The sequence below is a fragment of the Mustelus asterias genome, chromosome 1 (assembly GCF_964213995.1).
Source record: "Mustelus asterias chromosome 1, sMusAst1.hap1.1, whole genome shotgun sequence".
Classification (NCBI taxonomy): Eukaryota; Metazoa; Chordata; class Chondrichthyes; order Carcharhiniformes; family Triakidae; genus Mustelus; species Mustelus asterias.
In genome coordinates, this window is record NC_135801.1 from 77,773,472 (window position 1) to 77,800,423 (window position 26,952).

General features: G+C 41.2%; 1 protein-coding gene across 1 annotated transcript in view; it reads left to right on the top strand.

Annotated features, from left to right (window-relative positions):
* The window catches only part of anxa3a (annexin A3a), a 41,778-nt gene extending 15,602 nt beyond the window's left edge, over positions 1-26,176 (top strand). The window contains exons 6-12 of the mRNA XM_078214860.1: positions 6,109-6,188; positions 6,868-6,927; positions 8,430-8,523; positions 8,608-8,703; positions 10,294-10,352; positions 21,701-21,823; positions 26,117-26,176. Coding sequence (XP_078070986.1) covers positions 6,109-6,188; positions 6,868-6,927; positions 8,430-8,523; positions 8,608-8,703; positions 10,294-10,352; positions 21,701-21,823; positions 26,117-26,176 — 572 coding nt within the window. The remainder of the gene's footprint in view (positions 1-6,108; positions 6,189-6,867; positions 6,928-8,429; positions 8,524-8,607; positions 8,704-10,293; positions 10,353-21,700; positions 21,824-26,116) is intronic.
* Positions 26,177-26,952: the final 776 nt, after the last annotated feature.

The following is a 26,952-nucleotide window of genomic DNA, read 5'->3' on the forward strand; positions in this document are numbered from 1 at the left end:
GGAACTTACAATGACACCAGTGATGATGCTACAGAAGTATTTAGTATCAGTTCTTATGTTAAATACAGAGTTTCTAGTAAAATTCAAAGACCCAAACCCCACTCCTACACTGACATATTCTTACAAATTTAAAATAATTAATTGAGGTTATTGGTATTGTGGAGACATAACAAATTAAAACAACAAATGATTTCTAGTTAATCAAGCTGTATTACATATACCGATAATGTGATTTTACAATGTAGTCTGTGACATTTTTTATCCATTCATGGGATGTGGGCATTGCTGTCAGTGCCAGCATTTATTTTTCATCCGTCATTATCTGTACTTGTAATGTTTGAATGTGTAAGATTGTCAAATCAGAATTCAGGAAGGATAGAGGATGGGCAGAATTTCCAAAGCATGGCTCTCAGAGAGATTCAAAAGGTAGAAAAGTGAGGTGTTCCAGTCGATGAATCACCATTATATCTACTCTAAAAACTGGAAGATGCACTAAGCAAGTAAAAAAAAAAAGTTTATTGGGAGCAATATGCCTCCAGCATCCCCTGGAGTAGAAAATAAATTTCATAAGGCATGAGGGTATAAAAATCTTTTCCGATATGACTCTGAGATAATAATAATAAAAGCATCACAATTAGTACTCTTATTTAAAACAAATGAAAATACCTTTAAAATTTAGTATTTTTGCTTAAACATTATTATGCTTATGATGTCTGCATTCCAATCGGTAGAAACTCCTTTAGAGCCCTCAAGTGTGAGGGAAGCTTGGATCAAACTCAGTAATGTTGTCAGTGCTACAGGGTAGAGATCATAGAATCATAGAAACCCTACAGTGCAGAAAGAGGCCACTTGGCCCATCGAGTCTGCACCGACCGCAATCCCACTCAGGCCCTATCCCCATATCCCTACACATTTACCCACTAATCCCTCTAACCTATGCATCTAAGGACACTAAGGGGTAATTTTAGCATGGCCAATCAACCTAACCCGCACATCTTTGGACTGTGGGAGGAAACCGGAGCACCCGGAGGAAACCCACGCAGACACGAGGAGAATGTGCAAACTCCACACAGACAGTGACCCAAGCCGGGAATCGAACCCAGGCTGTGAAGCAGCAGTGCTAACCACTGTGCTACCATGCTGCCCTCCACTGTGCTACCGTGCCACCCTACTTTAGTAAACATGTAACATGCATGTTAATTCAACTAATTATACAGTTATGATTTGATAATTCTCATTCTGTCACACATCTAAGATCAATCTTTAGTCTTCCACACCCACCCCACCCTGAAGTCCTTTACCCTAAATAACATGAGCATTCTTTAATCTGAGAGGCCTCCACTGATGCTGCTGCACATTAGCCACTTGGAATATGTATGAGAGTAACCTACATAATAACTCTTCAGTGCATAACTCAACAATGTGAAGGGATAAAACTCAGTGTTCCTTTTCCAACTGGTACAATGCCATGATTGAATGGCAGAGCAGACTCGATGGGCTAAATGGCCTAATTCTGCTCCTATATCTTATGAACTCTTATATCATATCTTACGAACACACGTTAATGACACTGTCGCACCACATCAGCACTCACTTTTTAAACAACTGAATGCAAAGAATGAATTGTCTCTTCCACTCATCATCCAATTCTATTCACCTTTGTGCAAATGCTTCCAACATATGATCATTAACTTGTTTCAGGCCATAGGGAAACACAACCTCCATTCTTCCCCTAGTTCAGTGGTTGAATCATAACATCTTGTTTTTACCCATTCTTCATGATCTTATTTCATTTGATTACTTAAATCCACAAAGTTCAATTTTATGAGGCAAGATTTCTAGAGTGGAGCATCACTTGGCAGTAGCGCTGATTGCACAATAAAGTACAGAGGTCAGAATGTACGATTCACAGCACATCTGATTTTCCAGCAATTAAAATAAATGGCCAGAGGCTCGGGAGTGTCTTTAACTGGGTGTGTTACATCCATGCCAAATTCACAGATCTGTACTGACACCAAGTAAGCCTCCATGCCGGGAATAGAGGCTCGCAAAATCAAACCTATAGTTTTTCACATTTGTCGTAAACCCAGCCAGCAGATACAATATTTGGTTCCAAGTAAGTTGCATGTTATATGGACTAGTTTAGCAGACTACAGGCCACAATTGGAGAGGTTGGGACTATTCTCCTTGGAGAGAAGAAAGTTGAGAGGAGATTTAATGGTGGTGTTCAAAATCAGAGGGGCTGCACAAATTGGAGGAGAAACTGTTCCCGCTCCTAAAATGGGTCAAGATTGAGGGGGCACAGAGTTAAAATGATTTGCGAAAGAAAAAAATGTGATGTGAGAAAACCTTTTCCGCACCGTGAGTGGTTTGGGTCTGGAATGCTCTACCTGGAAGTGTGGCGGAGGTGGGTTCTATCAAGGCATTCAAGAGGTCAATAGATGGTTATTTAAATATAAACAATATGCAAGGGGAAAAAGACAGGGGAATGGCACTAAGTCATGATGTTCATTTGGAGATCCAGTGCAGACACAATGGGCCAAATAGCCACTTCCCGTGCTGTAACAATTCTGTGATTCTATGATTTTTAAAAACAGCATCAGGCTATATTTTACTCCAGTAGGTGACAAACCTGAATTTCTGTCCTAGATGTGTCTACACTGATATATTGTGTGTTCACATTGGGATGTGACTTAGTGTTATACTGTTATTTGTACATTGCTACCCAGCTATATCAGTGGCACAAAAATAACTCCTTAATTGTTCCCTTCATCTTTCCTCTATTTACAATTTTGGCTTCCCTACCTCCTCTGATCTAAAATAAATCTTCCACATTTAGAAGAATCTCAATTTCCTTTGCTATCCTAAATGTCTCATTCCTTTCAGTAACTTTTTAACAGCCAAAATCATTCAAAATTTGAACACTGTTCCTCTATTTTTGCAGATATGATGTTCTCACATTCCTAAACAAGATAAATTTTACATCACCAGTCAGGATATAAGGAGCATGTTATCTGATCATTTATAAGATGATTGGGGGGAGATGTGGCTGGGGTTGATTGTGGGAGGGAGGGGCTGGTGGTGTTTGTCAGGGGGAGCGGGTGGGGGGTGATAGTTGATGCCAGCAATGTTCTTGGGAGGATGGGGGAGTTTATTTTCATTTACAATTGGGGCATCCTTTAAAAATGGCACCCTGATCTCAGTGGAACCGGTTCCAGGCTCTAAGAGTCTCCGCCTCACCAGAGTTCACGATTTCTTTCAGACTAAGAGGTTCAAAATCTGGAGAGAAAAGTAGTCAGTGGAAGCTGGAGAGCTTCACACCAGTTTTCTCACCAGATCTGACACATTGCCATGTTCTGGTAAGATCACCTCCTTTATCTTTCAACTGAAATCCTCTTAGGCTTCTTTGTCTGCTCCTCTTAAACTGAAAATTTGTCATACTACCTTCTCTTTCCCCTTTTATTTTCACTGCATTAAAACCATGATCACTCTTTCTGAGGACTCTAAACTGTGAAACTCATTCCCTTTCTCAGTCTCTGCAACCTGAAATCTTCATCTTTTTAACTCTAAAGCTTAACATCACCTTTCACTATTTTCTGATGTACTTTGTCCTGTATTTTTTTCAACCTTGGTGGTGTCTTACACTTCATGCTTTCATCTGGGTGAATACAAGAATTAAGCAGGAGTAGGCCATGTGGCCCTTTGAAATTGCTCCGCCACTCAATAAGATCATGGGCAAAATTTTATGCTCCCCCAAATGGCCATTAAAGAGCCTTATCCTGCCCAGCCTCAATTTTTAGACTGGCAGTGGCAAGTGCAGGTAGGGTGGGAAAGTGACATTTATACATTTCCCTATCTCAGGTGGGAAGTGGGGGAAGTGCCTCACTTGGAAGTTGAGCTCTGTGACCCCTTCCCCTCCTGGCCTAACCTCCGACATCGCGATGGCCCCCTCCCACCCCTATGACTCACAGGACTTACCTTTTCAAAGATCCCAGGACTTTGTCCCAGGCAGAGCATTGTAGTACCCCTTCTGGCCACTGCAGCGCCGTGCCTGGTCGGGTTGAAGAGCTGTCAACCAATCTGATCGGCTGGCACCCAGATTTCCACTCCATCTGACGAAGGAGCAGCGCTCCGAAAGCTAATGCTATTTGCTACCAAATAAACCTGTTGGACTTTAACCTGGTGTTGTTAAAACTCTTACTGTCTTTACCCAAGTCCAACGCCGGCATCTCCACATCATGACCTCACAGGTGGGACATCCTTTTTGACGGAAGCACTGCCCACTGCCACCTAATGCTCAAGTGAGCGTTCAACAGCAGTGGGAATTTGCAAGTCAGTGGTTGGGCATTAGGCACCAATTGTTTGCCATTCTTAAAATGTGATCTGATTGTCACCTCAATTCCGCTTTCGTGTCTGCTCACCCCATAACCCTTGACCCTTTGTTGATCGAAAAGCTATCCAACACAGCCTTGAATATATTCAGTGAGCACTGTTCCCCGAGGAAAAGAATTCCACAGACAAATAACCCTCTGAGAGAAATATTTTCTCCTCTTCTCAGCCTTAAATGGGAGACCTTTAATTTTTAAACTGTTCTAGACATTCTAGACACCCCACAACAGGAAACATTGTCTCAGCATCCACTCTTAGGTCCTCACAGGATCTTATAAGTTTTAATAACTACATCCCTTATTCTTCTAAACCCCGGTGGTCGCAGGTCCAATTAGCTCAACCTTTCCTTAGAATGTAACCCCTTCACTGAGAAAACAATCAAGTGAACCTTATCTTAGCTGCTTCTAAAGCAATCATATTCTTTCTTAACTAAGGAGACCAAAACTGTACACAGTACTCCAGATGTGGTTTAACTAAGGTCCTGTATAAATGTAACAACATTTCTATTGTTTTTGCATTCCATCCCCCTTGCAATTAATGACAATGTTCCTATAGAAATAAATTTCTATAGAAACCCTACAGTGCAGAAGGAGGCCATTCGGCCCATCGAGTCTGCACCGACCACAATCCCACCCAGGCCCTACCCCCACATATTTTACCCACTAATCCCTCTAACCTACGCATCCCAGAACTCTAAGGGGCAATTTTTTTAACCTGGCCAATCAACCTAACCCGCACATCTTTGGACTGTGGGAGGAAACCGGAGCACCCGGAGGAAACCCACGCAGACACGAGGAGAATGTGCAAACTCCACACAGACAGTGACCCAAGCCGGGAATCGAACCCTGGACCCTGGAGCTGTGAAGCAGCAGTGCTAACCACTGTGCTACCGCGCTGCCCGTTTGCTTTCCTAATCACTTGCTTTCCTAATCACTTGCTCAACCTGTATAATAACTTTTTGTGATTCATATACCATGATACTCAGATCCCTTTGTACTGTAGGGTTCTCCATTCAAATAATATGCTGCCTTTCTATTCTTCCTGCCAAAGTACATTACTTCATCTGTCAATTTTTGTCCATTCACTTAACCTATCTAAATCCCTTCGTAGACTCTTTATGTCCTCTTGACAACTTACTTTTCTACCTATCTTTGAGTCATCAGCAAATTTAGCTACTGTACATTCAATGCTTTCATACCAGTCTTTGATATAGAATTGTAAATAGTTTAGGCCCCAGCACTGTTCCCTGCGGCACCCCACTCGATGCAGCTTGCCAACACGAAACTGGTCCATTTATCCCTTCTAACTGCTTCCTGTTAGCTAACCAATCCTTTATCAATCCTAATATGTTACCTCCCATACCATAAGATCTTATTTTGTGACTTAACCTAAAAAAGGTACAATCACATATAATTCCCTCTTCTTAAAATGAGTGCATATTGTTTAGAAGGCCCACCTAGTTAATTATTAATGTTTAAATGTTAAGCCATTTAATATCTATTAGCTGTAACATTTTAATTCTCCTTAGCTTATTGTTCTCCTTAATTGATACAAATTTTTTATTTTTGAAATAATTTAATTGTATTATGATTTTGTGATCTCACTATTTCTAGATGTACTAACTCCTATCATTAGCACCAAAGTTCAATTTAAAATATTTTTCAATAATTCTTGGGAGCAAAATAGTCACACTTTTCTTCATAATTATTTTCTTCCTAGAATTTAAGAGGGACTTGGCAAAGGATATTACTGCAGAAACATCTGGGGATTTTAAAAGGGCTTTACTCATCTTGCTGGAGGTATCTCATCAAATAATTATTTCTATACATTTAAATTTATCTTGTTCCGTTATTCTGGGTATGAAATCTATTTTTCTTTTTGAGTATGTCATGCATTTGATTGAAAATAGACAATCTGCTAGTACAATATGGATCACCTAGGAACAAATTAGATTCTAGTTATGCTGTACTTTAGCTTATCCTCAGGATGTTCAAAGTACTTTACAAATTTGGATTACTTTGAAGTGCAGTCATTGGTATTCTATCTTGAGGGCACTACACAGACATGCTCTGTTATCTTAAAGGCTAACCTAGTTCTTATAGCATGATATTGTACTGTGCCATGGGCTAGGGAACCTATGGTTAAAACCTGGGCTTGTTTTAGTACTTGTGATTTTCTAGACAATTAATTCCTAAAGTAAAAATCCATAAATCCTGGAAAAATACAACCAGTCTATGAGCATCGGGAAAAAATGCAGGTTAATTTTTTGAAGTTAGTACCTTGCTTAGAACTGAAAGGGAACCAAAGCATTTTATAGGACTGACCTACAGAATAAGTGAGTTAAATACTTGCATTAAGATTGTATGAAAAGGAACTTGGCATAAGTCTATTAAACATTGATCTATGACCATTGTAATGTCTAGCCTTTAGCGTCATGCACATGTTCTATGAACTTTTAATTATTTTGTTTACTACTAGGCTAGGAGGGATGAAAACTGTCAGGTTGTGGATGAAAGACTTTTTAAGAGCGATGCCCAGGTATGTTTTGTTTTAAATTAAGAAATCTGATTTGGTGATGGGTAATTATTATTGAAAATGCTGTCGGAGTCCTCCCTGGAGTCATTATTACACAAGCTGCATTCTCCAAAATGAATGCACAGGCAATGTAGCTTCCCAGTAGTCAGTTCTGAAATGTGGTTAGATCCATGCTAAACCTCCACTACGCACAAACTGACTTTTTTGCAGATATCTTTTGCTGTGAATGACATTGCAGACAAGAGATCAGACCATAGAAAAATAACATTTAAGTTCACAGCTAAACAAAAGCAAATCTTACTTTTCCATTTAAAATGAGATTGGAATTGGGAAGTTATGTGATTATTCTAAATACATAATTAGATATAGGTGCAGCACTTATCAAATCCTGTTTTATAATTTAGTCATTAACTGGATCATAAACTATTGAATACGGTCTTCAAAGAAATTGTAATGAAAGTGATACCAGTTTCTACAATACACCAACAACTAAGACCAAGAACATTTACCTAGGGTCATTTATTATGGAAAGCAGACCAGCAGAATCATGACATTGATTCATATAATTTAGTGTCAATTTCAGCTCTTTAAGTTCAGTTAGTACTGAAATTTTAGAATTCAGAAAGACTATTTCAAAAAATATCTGACTGTTGATTTTGAATTCATCCTTTAATTATGTTCCTTTATCACTACACTAATTGCTAAGTTCCATAATATGTGAAGACATCTGGTGTTGCACTTACCAGTCTTCCAGAGGTGCATAAATTTTCTCACTTCAGAAGCTTTTTGCACCTGACATGGAATTAAGAAACAGAGAGCGTTTGTTTTGTACTTTTATGTTAAGATTATGATTCCAACAGCAGGGAATGCCCATGTCAATTAACTCCTCAGACGATTAATCATCCCTTGAGTTAATCATCCTTCTTTTATCAAAGCTAATAGGTATTCCTTTTTTACAAGTGAGAAGGAGCAGGTCAGTATAATGCAGAAAGTGAATTACTGTGGATGATATCTTCAGCGAGCAGACAGGAATATTGTAAAAGCACTCACACAAAATCTCAAAATTGTAAGTTCTGCTTCGGCCTTGCTCTCCTGGTCAGTTTTACATCACTGCAACCACTTCAATTTGCTTGCCTTATATTTTTGTTCTCAGTATACATACATACTTGTTCCAATTTTCTCTCTGTAGTTAATAACAATGCAATTTCATTCAATGCAAATTACATCCTTCAAACCCATATCTTTCCGAGATTTAATTAACAAGTAATTAATTATATGAATAAAATATGCAGTGTCACAGTTTCCATCAGAAGACAAACTTGCCCTTAGTGTTCAATCCAAGAAAATACTTTTGCTGTTCCCTTGATGATAAATGTGAAACAGCAGAAAGTCATGCATTTCATGAAAGTTGCTGCTTCCAACATATGCAACTTGCACAGAGGTTGGACTCTTACCAACAACTGCAATTGAGGTTGTTTATGTAACTGTTCTATTGTATCTTATAGGCCCTTTACAAGGCTGGTGAGAAGAGACTGGGGACAGATGAAGCTAAATTTATAGAAGTCTTGTGCCTAAGGAGCCCTGCTCAGTTACAAATAAGTAAGACAATTGTTTGAGACTTTTTTTTATTTCCCTGTAAAATCTGAACAGAAAGAATTAATGTGTTTGCAATTCTTCTGTTAGCATTTGATGAGTACAAAGCAGTTACTAACAAAACCATAGAAGACAGCATTAAAAGCGAAATGTCTGGGGATCTGAAGAGCTTGATGTTGACAATGGGTAAGTAGAATGGCGTATTTAATCATTTGAATGTTAGATGGTAATGTGTTACAGTTCACTCGGGGAGCTCCCGTTGCTGCAGCAACATGCACTTCTAACATATATGTTGTAGTCTGGAGCTATGGATAGTGATGGTAAAGGCTCCAATGTTCTCTCCATCACATGGCTGACCAAGGATCTATTCCGCTCTTACCACCTATCTTTGGTGTGTTGGAAGGAATTCCAGGTTGATAATCTGTTTATGAATGAACCTATTTTAAATGTTAAAGGAAGATCAAATCCAAAACAATTGTGATTATGTATTACCCATTCACTTTTCTCTGTGATTTTCTTCACTTCCTATTCCTGAAGATGAAGCTGCCTCATTGTGGTTGTTGTTGCTTGGTTATAACACCTCACGGAAATGTTTATATTGCATTTCTAAGCCTGGATAGTGAGTAATGGTGAGGGTTTAAGCATATGGCTGATCCAATCTAGTATTTATCAAATAGTCCAAGATACTTCAAATGGATTGCTGGATAGTGATTAGAGGCTCAAAGGATCATCTTTTTCCTCTTCTCTAAAGCCAGAAACACTGCAGACACTGGGTGGGATTCTTTGGCCTCCCCGTGACATCTTTCTCGCAGCAGGAGGAGACGCACTATTGGCTGGAGGTGGGATTTTCTGGTCCCGCTGCTGTCAATGAGATTTGCCATTGACTCCACCCCATGCTGCCAGGCAACTCCTGGTGGAGGTGCATCAGTGGCAGGACCAGACAATCCCGCTGGCGTGAACAGCTGGAAAGTTCCAACCAATATCTTTTGCCAGAGTGGACCCTGGTTGACAAACCTTTATGGTGGTTCATTGCCACAACAGGTTGCACATTTTTCGCATATCCAGAATGGAGGGAAAGAGCAAGAACAATTTTCAAAGATGAAACCATACAGGCATCTGCACCAAACTGAAGTCATTAACCCTTTTAAATACAGAAGCACAAAATTAAGCTTACTTATTTCAAATACCAACAAATACAAATATAGATTATTTAAACTTACTGTTGTTTCTTGACAATACCTCTATTAATTCACCTCTCAGTTTTTTTTAATTTTCTAGAGAAGAGTCCCATTCCGTTTCCATCTTTCCTGAAGATTATAATCTCTTTTATTTTGTCAGTTCTCTTATTTAGCTTTTAATGTTCTCTTCCTCTGCATCCTGAGTGGTATGACACCACCCGGTGCATTTCTTGGAGTGATCATCTCTTGTACTTCTTACAGGTACAGGCAATGCACTTCCACTATGATAATAATCCCATTCAAAGGATTTGGGTCAGGTTTGCATCTTTAATTATGGAGTTGTTCTAATAACAGAAGTGAGAACCTGGGATAGATTTATTATTTAGTAGTGCAGAAGCACATGTAAAAGGAAGCTTGGTCCACATCAGGAGAACCATTAGTGTGTATTTCTATCTCCCACCATAAGAACCCACAGGACTTTTGCTTTATTAGCTTTTGGCTATGCTGATAGATGGAGCTAGGTATAGAGACAAAAATAGATCATAAAACAGGGTTTTGATATTCTCTTAAATAATTGTTTCTGTTTACTTTGTTTTAGTTAATTGTTCAAAGTCTATACCTGCCTACTTTGCTGAAAGAATCCACCAAAGTGTAAAGGTATGTTGGAATTGTTGTACCCTCTGTAATTTTAAGATTCTCCAAAACTCTGCTGCTCGTATTCAAATTTGCACTAAGTTCAGCCATCTCCCCTGTGCCTACTGACCTACATTGGCCCTTGATTAAGCAATTTTGATTTTGAAATTTTTATCCTGCTTTTAAATATGTTTATTATTTCACTCCCTCTCTTTCTCTGTAATCTCCTGCAGCCAGACAAACGCTGAGATACTCTACACCTCTCTAACTCATTTTCCTCCCTTAGTACATGATTTAAAACCAAACTTCATGATCAAGCTTTTTGGCCATCTAACCAAATATCATCTTATGTGACCTGGGGCCCAATTTTAACATTTTGATTCTAAGTGCTGAATCTGGGAGTGTTTCAGATCCGACTTTTAGACCTGTTCTCCAGTGCCCCCATACGCACTCTGCCTGAAAAAATATCAGCAATTCTGAATGACGCTGCAGAAGCCTGTGGGCGAGGCTTATTGCGCCCGAAACACTGCAGCTCCGATCAGAGCCTTCAACTGCGCATGCGCAGTAGAGAAAATAGAAAAATGCTCCCCTGCCACATCGTTCCCAGGTCCGATAATGCCTCCCCCCGGTCCCCACAGACATTGCCCCACCCCCACAACATAACTGTCCTCCTATCCCCCAAGCCCCCCGCTACCCAGACCGATCGGGCTCCCTGTCCCTCTTCCCCCCCCACTGATCTCGGGCAGAGTGGCAACGGATTCTCCCTCCCCCCACCAGAGAGTCATTTGACATGCCTCCCTTCCCCCACCAGACAGCTATCTGACCCGCCTTCCTCCTTCCCCCCATCAGAGATCCATCTTACCCGCCTCCTCCTCCCTCCTCCCCCCCACCAGGGAGCGATCTGACCCACCTCCCTCCCCCCCACCCCGCCAACCAGAGAACCATCTGACCCACCTCCCTCCTCTTCCCCCCCCTCCCACCGATCTGAGTCAGAGAGCCGCTGGAAGCTCTGAACTGACCTCCTCGGAAGCTGGAGCACTCAAATCGGACTTTTGCGGACCAAGTCTGTTTCGCGCTGAATCTGGGCGGGCGAATGCATTGGTAAAGGGGGAAATGCGGTAAGTTTGGGATTCCAGCCCATTAAGTCAATTTAAATGCATGCAAATGCATTTAAATTGCCGTTGCGACCGTTTGGGGCGCGGTCCCAATCGTGGCCATTTTAGGTGCTTGGTAAAGGGGGAACGGGCATGGAGGCAGTCGTGGATTGCACTACTCGCCTCATGCCCGACTTTACCAAGTTTTTGCGCCCGTCGGTAAAATCGGGCCCTTGGTGTCTAATTTTATTTTATAAACATCCCGTGAAGCCCTGGAGTTGTTCTACTAGGTTAATAGTCCTATAAATGCAAGTTGTTACTACAGTTGCAAAATGGGTTGAAGAACCCTTTTGTTCAGTTAATTTACTCATCACTCCTGCGTTGTTTATTATTTCAGCTTCTTTTAAGTACCCAATATGTTTGCACATGCAGACTACTTAACCAAAACAAAGGAAACAGATAAAATCTAGAAACTTTGGACCAAATTTCCTATCAACCTTTTAATATCTGCCTCACATTAGTAAAAATATTTGTGAGGGCACTGAACAGGAAAATGTTTTCAAAGTTATAAACTAAAAATTAAGTTGCCTGAGAAGGCATAGCAGGAAAGGGGAATTAAATTATCAATTCTCAATGTGAATAAATAAGTAACATTTTTTTTAATCCTAACTTACGCTATTAATTAAAGTTGATTAGTACCTGACACTCTTACAGGAGTGGCCAGGAGAATTGCCACTGCTACTTGTCCCCCAAGTATAATATTGATACAGTTTGGTTGCTCCTCTGATATTAGACCCCACTGCACTTCTGGGTAAACAATTTCAAAGATTCACATCTCTCTGAGTGAAGAGATTTCTCCTCCTCTCAGCCCTACATGATCAATCCCTTGCCCTGAGACTGTGCCCCTATGCTCTAGATTCATCAGCAGGGGAAACAATTACTTAGTGACTAACCTATCAAACCCCTTCAGAATCTTTTGAGTCTTATGACTCTTCTTCAGACTCAAAATGTTAACACTGTTTCTCTCTCCACAGTTGCTGCCAGACCTGCTGAGTTTTTCCAACAATTTTTGTTTTTTATTTCAGATTTCCTGCATCTGTAGTATTTTGCTTTTATCCCTTCACAATCATGTATGTTTCAATGAGATCCCCACTCATTCTTCTAAATCTAGTGCTCCTTTGCTATACTGCCTCAAATGCAGGTATATCTTCCCTTTGGTAAGACCAAAGTAAATACTTCACATTTCTCCACAGTAAACTCCATCTACCACATTATTGCCACTCACTTAATCTGTCAATATTTCTTTGCAGCCACCTAGCTTTTCAAAGTTTATTTATTAGTGTCACAAGTAGGCTTACATTAACACTGCAATGAAGTTACCGTGAAAATCCCCTAGTTGCCACACTGTGGCGCCTGTTTGAGTACACTGAAGGAGAATTTAGCATGGCCAATCCACCGAACCAGCACACCTTTTGGACTGTGGGAGGAAACCAGAGCACTTGGTGAGGAAACCAGAGCACTCAGAGAGCTTGGTGAAGATAGGGATCTAGATGAGTATACGGCTTGTAGGAAGGGACTAAAGAAGGAAATTAGGAGAGCCAGAAGGGGTCACGAGAAGGCCTTGGCAAATAGAATTAAGGAAAACCCTAAGGCATTCTCTAAATATGTGAAGAGTAAAAGGATGAGACGTGAAGGAATAGGGTCTATAAAAGGTGAAGGCAGGAAAATCAGTACGGAACAAGTAGAAATGGCAGAGGTGCTTAATGAGTATTTTGCCTCGGTTTTCACAGAGGAGAAGGACATGGGTGAATGTACTGTGGGCTTGCGGTGGACTGAAAAGATTGAGTATGTGGACTTTAACAAAGAGGTTGTGCTGGAATCTTTGAATGGCATCAAGATAGATAAGTCGCCGGGTCCGGATGGGATGTACCCCAGGTTACTGTGGGAGACGAAGGAAGAGATTGCAGAGCCTCTGGCGATGATCTTTGCGTCGTCGATGGAGACGGGAGATGTGCCGGAGGATTGGAGGATTGCAGATGTGGTTCCTATTTTCAAGAAGGGGAATAGGGATAGCCCAGGAAATTACCGACTGGTGAGTCTAACCTCAGTGGTTGGTAAGCTGATGGAGAAGATCCTGAGGGACAAGATTTATGAACATTTGGAGAGGTTTAGTATGCTCAAGAATACTCAGCATGGCTTTGTCAAAGGCAGATCGTGCCTTACGAGCCTGGTGGAGTTCTTCGCAAATGTGACTAAACACATTGACGAAGGGAAAGTGGTAGATGTGATTTATATGGATTTTAGCAAGGCGTTCGATAAGGTCCCCCATGCAAGGCTTCTAGAAAAAGTGAGAGGGCATGGGATCCAAGGGGCTGCTGCCCTGTGGATCCAGAACTGGCTTGCCCAAAGGAAGCAGAGAGTGTGTATAGATGGGTCTTTTTCTAAATGGAGGTCGGTCACCAGTGGTGCGCCCCAGGGATCTGTTCTGGGACCCTTGCTGTTTGTCATTTTCATAAATGACCTGGATGAGGAAGTGGAGGGATGGGTTGGTAAGTTTGCCGACGACACAAAGGTTGGTGGGGTTGTGGATAATCTGGAGGGATGTCAGAAGTTACAGAGGGACATAGATAGGATGCAAGACTGGGCTGAGAAGTGGCAGATGGACTTCAACCCAGATAAATGGGTAGTGGTTCATTTTGGCAGGTCAAATAGGATGAAGGAGTACAATATTAAGGGAAAGACTCTTAGTACTGTGGAGGATCAGAAGGACCTTGGGGTCCGGGTCCATAGGACTCTAAAATTGGCCCCGCAGGTGGAGGAGGTGGTTAAGAAGGCGTATGGTGTGCTGGCCTTTATCAATCGAGGGATTGAGTTTAGGAGTCCGGGGATAATGATGCAGCTATATAAGACCCTCGTCAGACCCCACTTGGAGTACTGTGCTCAATTCTGGTTGCCTCATTACAGGAAGGATGTGGAAAAGATTGAAAGGGTGCAGAGGCGATTTACAAGGATGTTGCCTGGATTGAGTGGCATGCCTTATGAGGATAGGCTGAGGGAGCTCGGTCTTTTCTCCTTGGAGAGATGTAGGATGCGAGGAGACCTAATAGAGGTATATAAGATGTTGAGAGGCGTAGATCGGGTGGACTCTCAGAGGCTTTTTCCCAGGGTGGAAATGGCTGCTACGAGAGGACACAGGTTTAAGGTGCTGGGGGGTAGGTACAGGGGAAATGTTAGGGGGAAGTTTTTCACACAGAGGGTGGTGGGCGAGTGGAATCGGCTGCCGTCAGTGGTGGTGGAGGCAAACTCAATAGGGTCTTTTAAGAAACTCCTGGATGAGTACATGGGACTTAATAGGATGGAGGGTTATAGATAGGCCTAAAAGGTAGGGATATGTTCGGCACAACTTGTGGGGCCGAAGGGCCTGTTTTGTGCTGTAGTTTTCTATGTTCTATGTTCACCCGGAGGAAACCCACGCAGACACAGGGAGAACGTAAGAATCTGCAGACAGTGATCCAAGCCGGGAATCAAACCTGGGTCCCTGGCACTGTGAGGCAGCAGTACTAACCACTGTGTCATCATGCCGCCCAAAGGAAAATGCTCGCCCAACGTGGGGCTTTGTATCATCAGCAAACTTGGATACATAGTTCTTGGTCCTTCATCTAAGTCATTAAAGTATACTGCAAATAGCTGAGACCCTAGCACTGACCATTGCGACAAACCCCGGGGGTGATTCTCCTAGCCTGTTGCGCTGCTCTAGAGAAATCAGTGGAGACCGTTTAGTGGGCTCCCCACTGGGCGCTACGGCCTCGCGCGTCTCTGGGGAAAGGATTTCTAGAGATATGAGCTCCGCGCCGGAAATCGGCACAGAGCTGATTTAAATATTAAAATCCAGATCTGAATCGTATTAGCGGGCCTGGGGCTGAAATCTCCGGGCCCGTTAGTGTCTCCCCCTCCTGCCAGGAGTGGTTCACTCCAGCAGGGTTTACAACAGCTTCCATCTAATGGGGAGCTGGCGGCTTGACTCCGCTGGAATTAAGGGAGGCCATGGAGGCGGGAGTAAGGGGGAGCATTGCCAGCCTGGCCCCCTGGCACTGCCCAAGGGGTAAAGTGACAATTCGCACAGGGCACCTTGGCACTGCCCACAAGACATCAGGAAGTGCCAAGGGGCTGGGGCCAGAGGGGTGGGGCCTATTGGGGGCAGGGTCTATAGGGAGAGCAATTGTTGGGAATGAGGGGGGTTCCGCTGCGACTCTGCATTAGGATTAGTTTGGAGAGAGAGGGAGGATGGCGATTGGGCTGGCGGGGGAGTGGGGGGCGATTGGGGCTGCCTGTGGGGAGAGGTCAGGACTGCCAGATGGGGGATTGGGTTGAGACTGCCAGTGGGGGTGCTGGGACTGCCAGGGAGGGGGACAGGGAGATTGGGGTGAGGTGGAGATGGAGGGACATCAGGACTGGCCTGGAAAGGTCTGGGAGTCCAGCAATGCGGGTTAGCACATAAGAACATAAGAACTTGGAGCAGGAGTAGGCCATTTGGCCCCTCGAGCCTGCTCCACCATTCAATATGATTATGGCTGATTTTATTGTGGACTCAACTCCACTTACCCACCTGCTCACCATAACCCTTAATTCCTTTACTGTTCAAAAATATATCTATCTTTGCCTTAAAAACATTCAACAATGTAGTCTCAACTGCTTCACAGGGCAGGGAATTCCACAGATTCACAACCCTTTGGGTGAAGAAGTTCCTCCTCAACTCAGTCCTAAATCTGCTCCTCCTTATTTTGAGGCTATGTCCCTAGTTCTAGTTTCACCCGCCAATGGAAACAACCACCCTGCTTCTATCTTATCTATTCGCTTCATAATTTTATATGTTTTGATAAGATCCCCCCTCATTCTTCTAAATTCCAATGAGTATAGTCCCAGTCTACTCAGTCTCTCCTCATAAGCCAACCCTCTCAGCTCCAGAATCAACCTAGTGAATCTCCACTGCACCCCCTCCAGTACCAGTATATTCTTTCTCAAGTAAGATTCGCGGGGCTGGCCAGCGATCGGGAGGCCGGCAGTGCGGGGCTACTGCGCATGCGCCAGTCTCCGGTCTGACAGATCGGCGCATGCGCAGTGGTCCATTGAACGCTATGCTGCCAGTCTCTCCAGCAGGAAAAGGCCCCACCCCCTAATTTTCAACATGAGTTTTGCTACGGTGTGGGAGATTCATTTTGAAAATCCCGCTGAAACAACAAACAGGAGTTACTTTTACGCAAATTCGGCACTTCGAATGTTTTTGGGAGAATTGCCCCCCAACTAGTTATAGCCTATGAACTTTAAAATATCCATCTAGCCCTCCTTTCTGGAGGATTGACTGGTCCTCTAATCACTCCATGAATGCTTATCTTTCTTATTCACATTTTGTGTAACAGCGAATCAAATACTTTTGGATATCCAGGTATATGATATCTACTGGCTCCCCTTTGTCTGCTCTATTAGCTACACCTTCAAAATATGCTAAGAATTAGAGACCAATAATGGGCTTATTATTTTTTAGAATTTGAAAATCCAGGTATTTAATAAAATAATTTAAATAAAAAACAAATTACTGCACAAAAATCAAACATACGAAGAAATCAGCTACTTACGATCCGAACTGAACTCCTTAAATCCACTTTCATTCCACACCGTGAAGGTCAAATACTTATCAAAATTGGAAGATTAACTGTTTGATCTCATTACTGCTTTGAAGATATGTATAAGATTTGAGATTTCTTGGGCCTTCTGCTTACTTCCAGCAAGGTTGTCCCTTCAAATCTCCTCAAACCATCCTATGGTCATAAACTCCTCATTCAACACAGATGTCTCTAGCACCTTAAGTGTCACCACCTTGAGTTAGAACTCTCCCAGTTCTAATGTTCCTTAACTCTGAAGTTTTGCATCTGAAGTATGTTGCTTTCAAACTTAATATGGAATGCAATTACATTATGATCATTTTTTCCCCAGAGCACCTTTAACTATGAAATTATGAACTAATCCTACCTCAATGCATAATATTAGATCTAAAATAGCTTGTCTTTAGTTGGTTCCACAAGTACTGTTCCAGGAAACTGTCATGAAAGCTTTCTACAAACTAATCTTCAAGACTACTTTTGCCAACTTGATTTCTTCAATTGATATGAAGATTGAATTCCCCACTGTTGTTACATTGCCTTTCTTACAAGCTCCAATTTTTTTTTTGCTTGATGCTCTGCCCAACAGTATAACTACTTCTAGGGCCCTATGATCTTTATTATTCCTAATCTCTGCTCAAACTGATTCTACTTGCTGATCTTTAGAACCAAGATCCTTTCTCACTATTGGCCTTATTTCATCTTTACTATCAGGATTACTCCTTTCCCTTTTCCATTCTGCCTTTTCAAAATGTTATGTATACTGCAATATTTATTTTCCAACCTTAGTCAGCTTGTAGCCATGTCTCTGAGAAATGGTAATTAGATATAAACCATTTATCTCTATTCGTGCCATAGTTCATCCATCTTATTTGAATGCTTCATGCATTCATGTGCCTGTCCCAATCACTCGTCTAAGTGCACTTTCTTCTTCTTTCCTGTGCAATGTTTACTCTCTGTCCAGAATTATTGTTTCATTTTTTAAAAAGTGAATTTTTCCTTGTGACTTTCTGTTCTGGCCCATCCTCGGAATATAAATCTGCAATTGGGCTTCTAAAATTCTTGAATTTATTCCTTGTTCACATCTGAAGTGAATGAGTTTTGTTTTAGCTTAAATAATTTTTGATATTAATGTTGATTGGTTTAATCATATTTCAAGACTCTGTTAGACACATAGAATTAGGCCTATTATTATTGCATTTTGCTATATATGTGAGCTGGGAAATTGTTGTTGGATGTGTTATCTTGTGAATGTCAACATGTACACATGAAATTTTTCTCTCCAGAATTGAACAGAGATGTATTTTAAATGGATTACTGACTCCATTTAGTTGGGGAGAGAGGAATGTGACAGCAGAGCACTAACTATCCGTTTGGAAATAGGTCAACAGCAATTTTTTGTATATAAGTGGCCATTTGAAAATAATGCAATGTATGTGCCCAAGTGTATCATCATTGCAGCCACTACTATAGTGTCATATTAATCTTTTCATAATTATTTCTTTTTTGTTGTATTTATTATATTGAAGCATTGGAATTGTTACTATGTAATTTTAAAAATCCAAAAGCAAAGGGAATAACATTGGTCTTGGGAATCAGAACAGAATGGACAAAAGCAAATCAGCAGCCAGCTTTAGATCTCATTAGATTTTCTTTTTGAAAGCTTTCAATAAAAGAAAGGAACAAATATCTTCCAGGGTGTAAAGTACATGCCCGATTTTAAGTACCCATTTTGCACCAAAGCCCAAAATCAATTTTCAACTCTGCAAAGATGCAGGCAGGTATTCACTAAAGTTTATTTATTAGTGTCATAAATAATGCTGGAGATTAAAGATACTTTAATCTTAAAGATTAAAAAACTGGCTTCATACTGTATGAAATTGGAGACCTGAGGTGTTGCAAAACGGCTTCCTCCAAAAAATGTTTAACCAATGTAAATACAGCTATAATTCTGCTGCTTATCTAAAGACAATACAACATGAAAACTGCTACAAATATATAAAACAAAAAAGAGTGGCTAAGGAAAACATTGGTCCTTTAGAGGATGAGAAGGGGGATTTAAGAATGGGAAATGAGGAAATGGCCGAGGCATTGAACAGGTATTTTGTGTCAGTCTTCACAGTGGAAGACACAAATAACATGCCAAAAATTGATGACAGGAAGGCTATGGCAGGTGAGGACCTAGAAATGATCATTATCACTAAAGAAGTAGTGTTGGGCAAGCTAATGGGGCGAAAGGTCGACAAGTCTCCTGGCCCTGATGGAATGCATCCCAGGGTACTAAAAGGGATGGTGGGGGAAATAGTAAGTGCACTGGTGGTACTTTACCAAAATTTGCTGGACTCTGGAGCGGTTCCAGTAGATTGGAAAACGCAAATGTGATGCTACTGTTTAAAAAGGAGGTAGACAAAATGTAGGTAACTATAGGCTGGTTAACTTAACTTCTGTAGTGGGGTAAATGGTGAATCTATCATCAAGGGAGAAATAACGAGACACCTGGATAGAAATTGTCCCATTGGGAAGACGCAGCATGGGTTCATGAAAGGCAGGTCATGTTTAACTAATTTACTGGAATTCTTTGAGGAGATTACAAGCGCTGTGGACAATGGGGAACTGGTGGATGTGGTGCATCTGGATTTCCAGAAGGCATTCAACAAGGTGCTGCACAAAAGGCTGCTGCATAAGATAAAGGTGCACGACATTGTGGGTAATGTATTAGCATGGATAGAGGATTGGTTAACTAACAGAAAGCAAAGAGTGGGGGTAAATGGGTGTTTTTCTGGTTGGCGATCAATGACTAGTGGTGTGACTCAGGGATCAGCGTTGGGACCGCAATTGTTTATAATTTACTACAGATGATTTGGAGTTGGGGACCAAGTGTAGTGTCAAGGTTCGCAGATAACACTAAGATGAGTGGTAGACCAAAGTGTGCAGAGGACACTGAAAGTCTGCAGAGGGCTATGGATAGTTTAAGTGAGTGGGCAAGGGTCTGGCAGATGGAGTACAATGTTGGTAAATGTGAGGTCATCCAATTTGGTAGGAAAAACAGCAAACTGAGCTATTGTTTAAATGGTAAAAAATTGCAGCATGCCGCTGTGCAGAGGGACCTGGGTGTCCTTGTGCATGAATCGCAAAAAGTTGGTTTGCAGGTGCAGCAGGTAATTAAGAAGGCAAATGGAATTTTGTCCTTCATTGCTAGAGAGATGGAGTTTAAAAACAGGGAGGTTATGATGCAGCTGTATAAGGTGCTGGTGAGGCCACACCTGGAGTACTGTGTACGGTTTTGGTCTCCTTACTCGAGAAAGAATATACTGGCACTGGAGGGGGTGCAGTGGAGATTCACTAGGTTGATTTTGGAGTTGAGACCATTGGCTTATGAGGAGAGACTGAGTATTGGAATTCAGAAGAATGAGGGGAGATCTTATAGAAACATATAAAATTATGAAGGAAATAGATAAGATAGAAGCAGGGAAGTTGTTTCCACTGGCGGGTGAAACCAGAACTAGGGGGCATAGCCTCAAAATAAGGGGAGCAGATTTAGGACTGAGTTGAGGAGGAACTTCTCAAAGGTGAATCTTTGTGAATGCACTGCCCAGTGAAGCAGTTGAGGCTACCTCATTGACTGTTTTTAAGATAGATATATTTTTGAACAATAAAGGAATTAAGGGTTATGGTGAGCGGGCGGGTAAGTGGAGCTGAGTCCACGAAAAGATCAGCCATGATCTTATTGAATGGCGGAGCAGGCTCGAAGGGCCAGGTGGTCTACTCCGCTCCTGGTTCCTATGTTCTTATCTTCTTTGGAGTGATAAAGGCCATATGGATAGATACTGCATCCTGATAGGAGGCCCAGTCCATTTTGTAGGTAGACCTCATTTCCATTCAGCTGGCAAGCAGTACATGCAAAAATTAGATGGTTTGGCAGCTGACTCAATGCAAAAAGTAGATCAGTGAAAAGGGATGGGAGTGTGGTCCACTCTTAGCAAAGGGTGGACTCATTGTGACAGTGACTTAGATAGATTTTGTGGAGCCGAGAGCAGTACTCTGCTCCTCCAGCTCCAGAAAAATAAATGAAAACTTATCTTCTGGGCTCACTTCAGCTGGACTATCAATTGCTACTGGGTTGCAGGTGCACAGCACATGCTGACTTAAGCTAGCACCAGCACTCCTGGATGTGTCATAGGACTCCAATTTGAACATTGAAATGGCTAAGTCATATAGGACTCCAGTTTGAACATTGGAATGGCTAAGTCACAGAGGTGTGCTGGCCACCAGGGGTGGACCCAAGGGAAGAAATGAATGCCTGGGCAATCAGTGCGAATGGTGCAGTAAATCAATCCCCACTATTTTCCAGTACCACATCCTCATTTATACCATACTGAGTGATTCAAAATCTTCCACATAAAATGTGACTGAACTAATAAACACCACAATGATGTTGAACCAAAAGATGTTCTGATTTTAATATGGTGAATTTACAATTGCAAATTCTAGCATTCAGACCAGATCAGTGGTGACCATAAAGGCCATGCATGCAGATACACCGCATATCTAATTGACTTACATTCACAAACCAATGCAATCAGTGACACTGATAAAATAAGAGCATGGGATTCTTTTACAGGGTCTTGGCACTGATGAGAAAACTCTTTCAAGAATCATGGTCAGCAGGTCAGAAATTGACCTCCTGGATATTCAAGACGAGTATTTGAAACTATATGGCAGATCCTTGTATGCTACGGTCAAGGTAGGTCTGTAATCTTTGATGGTAAACGTAGCTTTTTCTCAAATGTTTTCCTCCCCAGTCTCTGTCATCAAAGCCTCTTTGTTAACTTCCATGTACTTCAGCAGACACAAACGCAAGGGGCCTTTGAATGCACTATGATCAGCAACAAATGAACCAGATAAAACTACCGAATGAATTCATTATGACTTTCAATAATTCTGGGACGTGAATATAAAAATGCTAAAATATTGATCCTTTCTGTTCAGATTGTAAGTCAGCACTGAGTCTCTCACAGCTCACAGTGAGTGCTTTAGATAGCCAACAGCAAACTGCCAGAATTAACTTACTTCAGAGCCAAATGCTGTTTATTATTTTACTGAGAATTACAGTTCCAAATGTAATTTCTTTCAGTTCAGAGTTTGATGATGGATTTGAGTCGGGTTTAAAATCTGATTTCTTTTTAAATGTTCATGTGAATAATGGATTTTAAAAGAACTTTCCAGTGATAAAGATACATTCATATTGAGGCCAATTATATGATCCCATCATAACACCAATGGGATTTAATGCATTTCGCATACAAGCTGAGCAAAAGATGACATTTGCATGCTTTTGTGAAGTTGCTCATTGTAATAAGAAAATATTGCAGGTGTAAAATGCTTGATGAATAGGGGGGCATTGAGTGTGTGGACATACTTGGCAAGTTGGCAGCTTTCAAAGAGTTGTTATTCACAATTAATACTGAGCTGCACATTGCCAATTTAAAACACTTGTTAATAGGAGGTCAGGATGGCAGCAAGAAGGAAAAAAGAGCAGGACAGATCCTTTTGAGAATACAGCTCTAGAGATGCAAATCAAGGATTGCTGCAAAGGAGGGCTGCCTTTCATACAAGTAAATGTATTCATCAATCAAGAATACAGTTTGAACAGCTACCAGATTTCTTATTTCCACTGAGGAACTACTTAGCAGGAGCACTAGGTTAGGTAGAAGAAATGTAGACTTCCATAATGGGGAAGTACTGAGGTAAGACATCAAGGAATAAAGTTCCATCTTTACTGATAGATTTTATAACTGGGATGCAATTCACTTTGTTATAGTTCCTACTATTGAATGAAGACAAAAATCTACTCCAATTAGCACTCAAGTATCTCACAGTATTGGGGGAAATAAAAAAGAGTTGATGTGGGACAATGGTGGGTGGGGGGGGGGAGGGGGCTGGGTACTATGTTATCTCCCTTACAAACAGGGCATTTGTACAATGAGCAGACTGCTTAAGAAGGCTCACCTTCTCAACCTTGCCCCTCACCTTAGGGGTGGTGATCTTCAGGTTAAATCACCAGCAGTCAGCTCTCCCCCTCAAAGGGGAGATCAGCCTACAGTCACCTGGGACTATGTCAACTTTACCTTTACTTAAGCGATAGTCAGCTATTAGACCCTACCTTAAAACTCCTCCTGTTTGAAACTGGGATTCAGTCAAAATGTCCTCTGCTGGACCTCAGTGTCCTCTTCCACCAATTCATCAGGAATGCAAGAAATGTGTAAAAGTCCTTTTCTTAAAAAAATTACCTGGTTGCAGGATGGAACTCCTTCTCCTAAAGTTAACTTTGTATCAGACCATATAACTGTTTATTAGTGTAGTATTAGCATTAGTGTGATTCAAATAGACTATGTTATTTTCATTGTTTCCTTTAATTGCTCTGATCTTTTCTTCCAGCTTTATTAAACATTTTCCCCCTTTTTTCATCCCCTTACATGATTCTTTCAAGTCTCTTGGCTTTCCTCTGTTTTTAGTTCATTTCTTGGAAGAGCAGGAAATTGTTTGTGTGGAAAATTACTTTCAGTATAAAACTCTTCACTCAGTTAAACTCTGGTGAAGAAAATCTAATAAGAAGTATTCATCACTTTTCCACCTTCTCTTCCCACCTCCCTGTTATTTCAAATTGTGCCTCTTTACAGGAAGTCGCTGCACTTAAAAATAGCATTGTAGCTAATCAATGAGTAATTCTACAGGAAACCCCTCGATCCCGTAGAACTGCGCATTGAGGAGCTCTTGGTTTTAATTAGCCACTTCATGCGGAAAGTGGGAATAATGGCAGAACTCTGAAGAAATTGGACAAGGAAAATATGCCCATATTTTACCAGGAAGCATTTTCTTCTTAGAGTTTTCACACGACATGAATATGGGAAATACTTCCTATTGTAAATTCAGTACAACAAAATTTGTTACTGCTCACATTAACTAAAACAACTCTGTAAGGATTATTGATCAGTTACACATATTCAGTCGAAGAGTATGATGCTAATATTAATTTTCACATCCCTGTTCTGTCATGAGTAACATGTAATTTATTTGTTTATGATCATGTTAAAAAGCTCAAATCATTGATGTTAAATAATTTGGGATAAAACTGAGAATAGAATGTATTTTATTGTTTTGTTTAATTACAGATTAAAGAATAATGTATTTGCCGTTGATTTCTTGATCATCAGCGATACATGGCTCCTTAATGTCTACGGGCAATGTTTTCATAATTGTTAAATTTTCAATGTGAACATCATCATACTTAGATTTAAGCCTAAACCTGTTGAGGTACACATCAGTGTTGGCTTGTCATTGGAGCTTACTCAGGAAATGTATCTCATTGAGTTTTGAATAGTAACGGCAATGACTGCACTCAGATTGGCCAAAAATAACTAAAATTTGTTTAATAGAATTATTCAGTGATCCTGTTTTCCCAGTGAAGTGCTTCACATGACAAGAGTTCAGATCAGAGAATTCGGTTACAGTGTTCTGTGGTGCTCTTGCTGAGTTCCACTCTGGGCTGAATTTATCAGAGGCTTTATTGCTCACCCACCCCCCTCTTGTTAGAAAGGTTGGCAACAAACCGACCAATTAGGCTGGCATTAATCTGGTTGGTTATCTGCTCTTATAGTCTCGGCTGTGTCATAATTCAGTTGTGGGCACTGTTGTGACTGTACGCAGCCACAAAAAGATTGAAGTTGGACATCAGACCTGGGTAGGTCCTAAGGTTTTTGGGCAGTAAGGGATCGGGCACTCAGAGCTCTGTGGACTCCCCCTCAAAGGATGTAAAAACCTCCATCCCCCCCCCCGCCGCCCCCACCCCCCCCCCCCCCCCCCCCAGCCCCCCATTGCAGCCTGCCTTGTTTATCAACTTTGATGAAAAAACAGCCCTCCCACCCTCGCCCTCCTTTTACTGCATATTATAGCAGTAGAGGCAGATTGAGGTCCTTAAGTGACCAATGAGGATTGCAGTAATTCGAAGGGTGAGCAGCCAATTGGCATCTTACCCAACCCCCATACTATGGGGAATGAATTGGGCATGGGTAGGATGGCGGTAAACTACCCACCCTATCAAGTCCTCTTCCCCCCCCCCCACCCTAAAATCCAGCTCGAGTGAACCTGTAAGAGATCTGAACTTATCCTTGTGTCTTTATGGTGAAATTTATTTTACCCGGCATGTAGATTGGATCTGGCATCTATGTTGTGACCATTGAGCCTTCAGCCAGTTTTCTTCTTCATTGATTACGTGTCTGTGCTTTTCGAATTGATGAATAGGGAAAAGGTGAAAATAAACAATCATATTATGCAAAATTTTCCTTTGTGTTTCAAGTTACTCCCCAATTGCATTGCCGATATTTATTTAACCAAATTTCATGCAGCATAATAAACTTTCTTTGAGACGTGGCTGCTAATGTAGCTTAAATTGAGAAGAAAGCTATTATTAATAGTGTCATTTTAACTATTGTGTTTCTTGATGATTGTTATTTCATTTGCTGTAAGGAATAAAACTGCAGTGAAATCATCTGTGCAAACTCGTAACTTCCTTTACCACAAGCTGACATAGATATGCCTTGACTTCCACAAGCCATAAACTTAATTTAAAGATCACTGCACCCCACTTCGCATCACTCCCACACTCGGCACAATGTGGTGGTGGGCCGACTTCCCAGGTCCAGCTCTTCCTTCTCTCCTACCATCACACATCCAAAATGTTCACCTCCAGTTCCATTAACTCCTCATAACTCACTGTCGGACTCTACATTTCCCTCTCCAGCCTGAACTTACTCTCACTCAGCTCATCGAGGCACTTCTTTGAACAATACAAATTGGGTTGAGATTTAGGAGGGTAATTTACTCTTATCAAAGAAAAACGGCAGAAAAGGAAAGGTTTTCATGTGCAGGGTTTTAGTTTTACACTTAACTATTTTTGGTGAGTATATTTTGACTGTTTCAACATTGTAATTTTAAATTTATGTCTGAATGAAATTTTACCGTCTATTTCTGGCTTTAGGATGAAACTTCTGGAGATTACAAGACTACTCTGCTTAAACTCTGTGGAACAGGAAATTAGACAGCCGTTAAACAGATGAACAAATCAGTGAAGCCACTTAGATTTTAATGTAGAGAATAAATAAGTCTGTGTACTATTTAATTAGAATGAAAGAAATAACAATTAGTTGTCTAGCAATAATAATCCACAATATTGCATCTAAGTGGCACTGCTTTAAAAGTGTGATCACAGTAAGAGTTTTAACAACACCAGGTTAAAGTCCAACAGGTTTATTTGGTAGCATGTTGGACTTTAACCTGGTGTTGTTAAAACTCTTACTGTGTTTACCCCAGTCCAACGCCGGCACCTCCACATTAAAAGTGTGATAACAGACAGATTGGTTCCTGTCTCTGAAGCGTGTTAAATTAGATCACGGAGAGAAAAACAAAGTTTGAATTTATTTCCAGCTGCAATTCTGCAGACACAAAACGAGTTAATAATTCTGGATTTACTCTAACCTCTGACTCTTCCATGGTAAAGGATTCCTGTTTTAGGACATATTTAATTGGGGTGTGTAGAAGCTGTTGCCTGGAAACCACAGGCAGGGTTGTGGATGCCAATTGTTCTTTGTAGATCAACACAATTTATCAATTACATTATCTGTCATTTAAATGTTTGATTTGATTTTGCTCTCTATAATCTTGTCATTTCACCATCTGTGTGCAATGATTATCCTAATAGTCAATACCATCTCTCCAATTTTTCATTTAATCTCTACGTCAGTAAAGGTTTCATTGTAGAATCCAATGTCTTTATCCAATATCTTTAGCCTCGTACTACGAGTCCCCTGATGACCA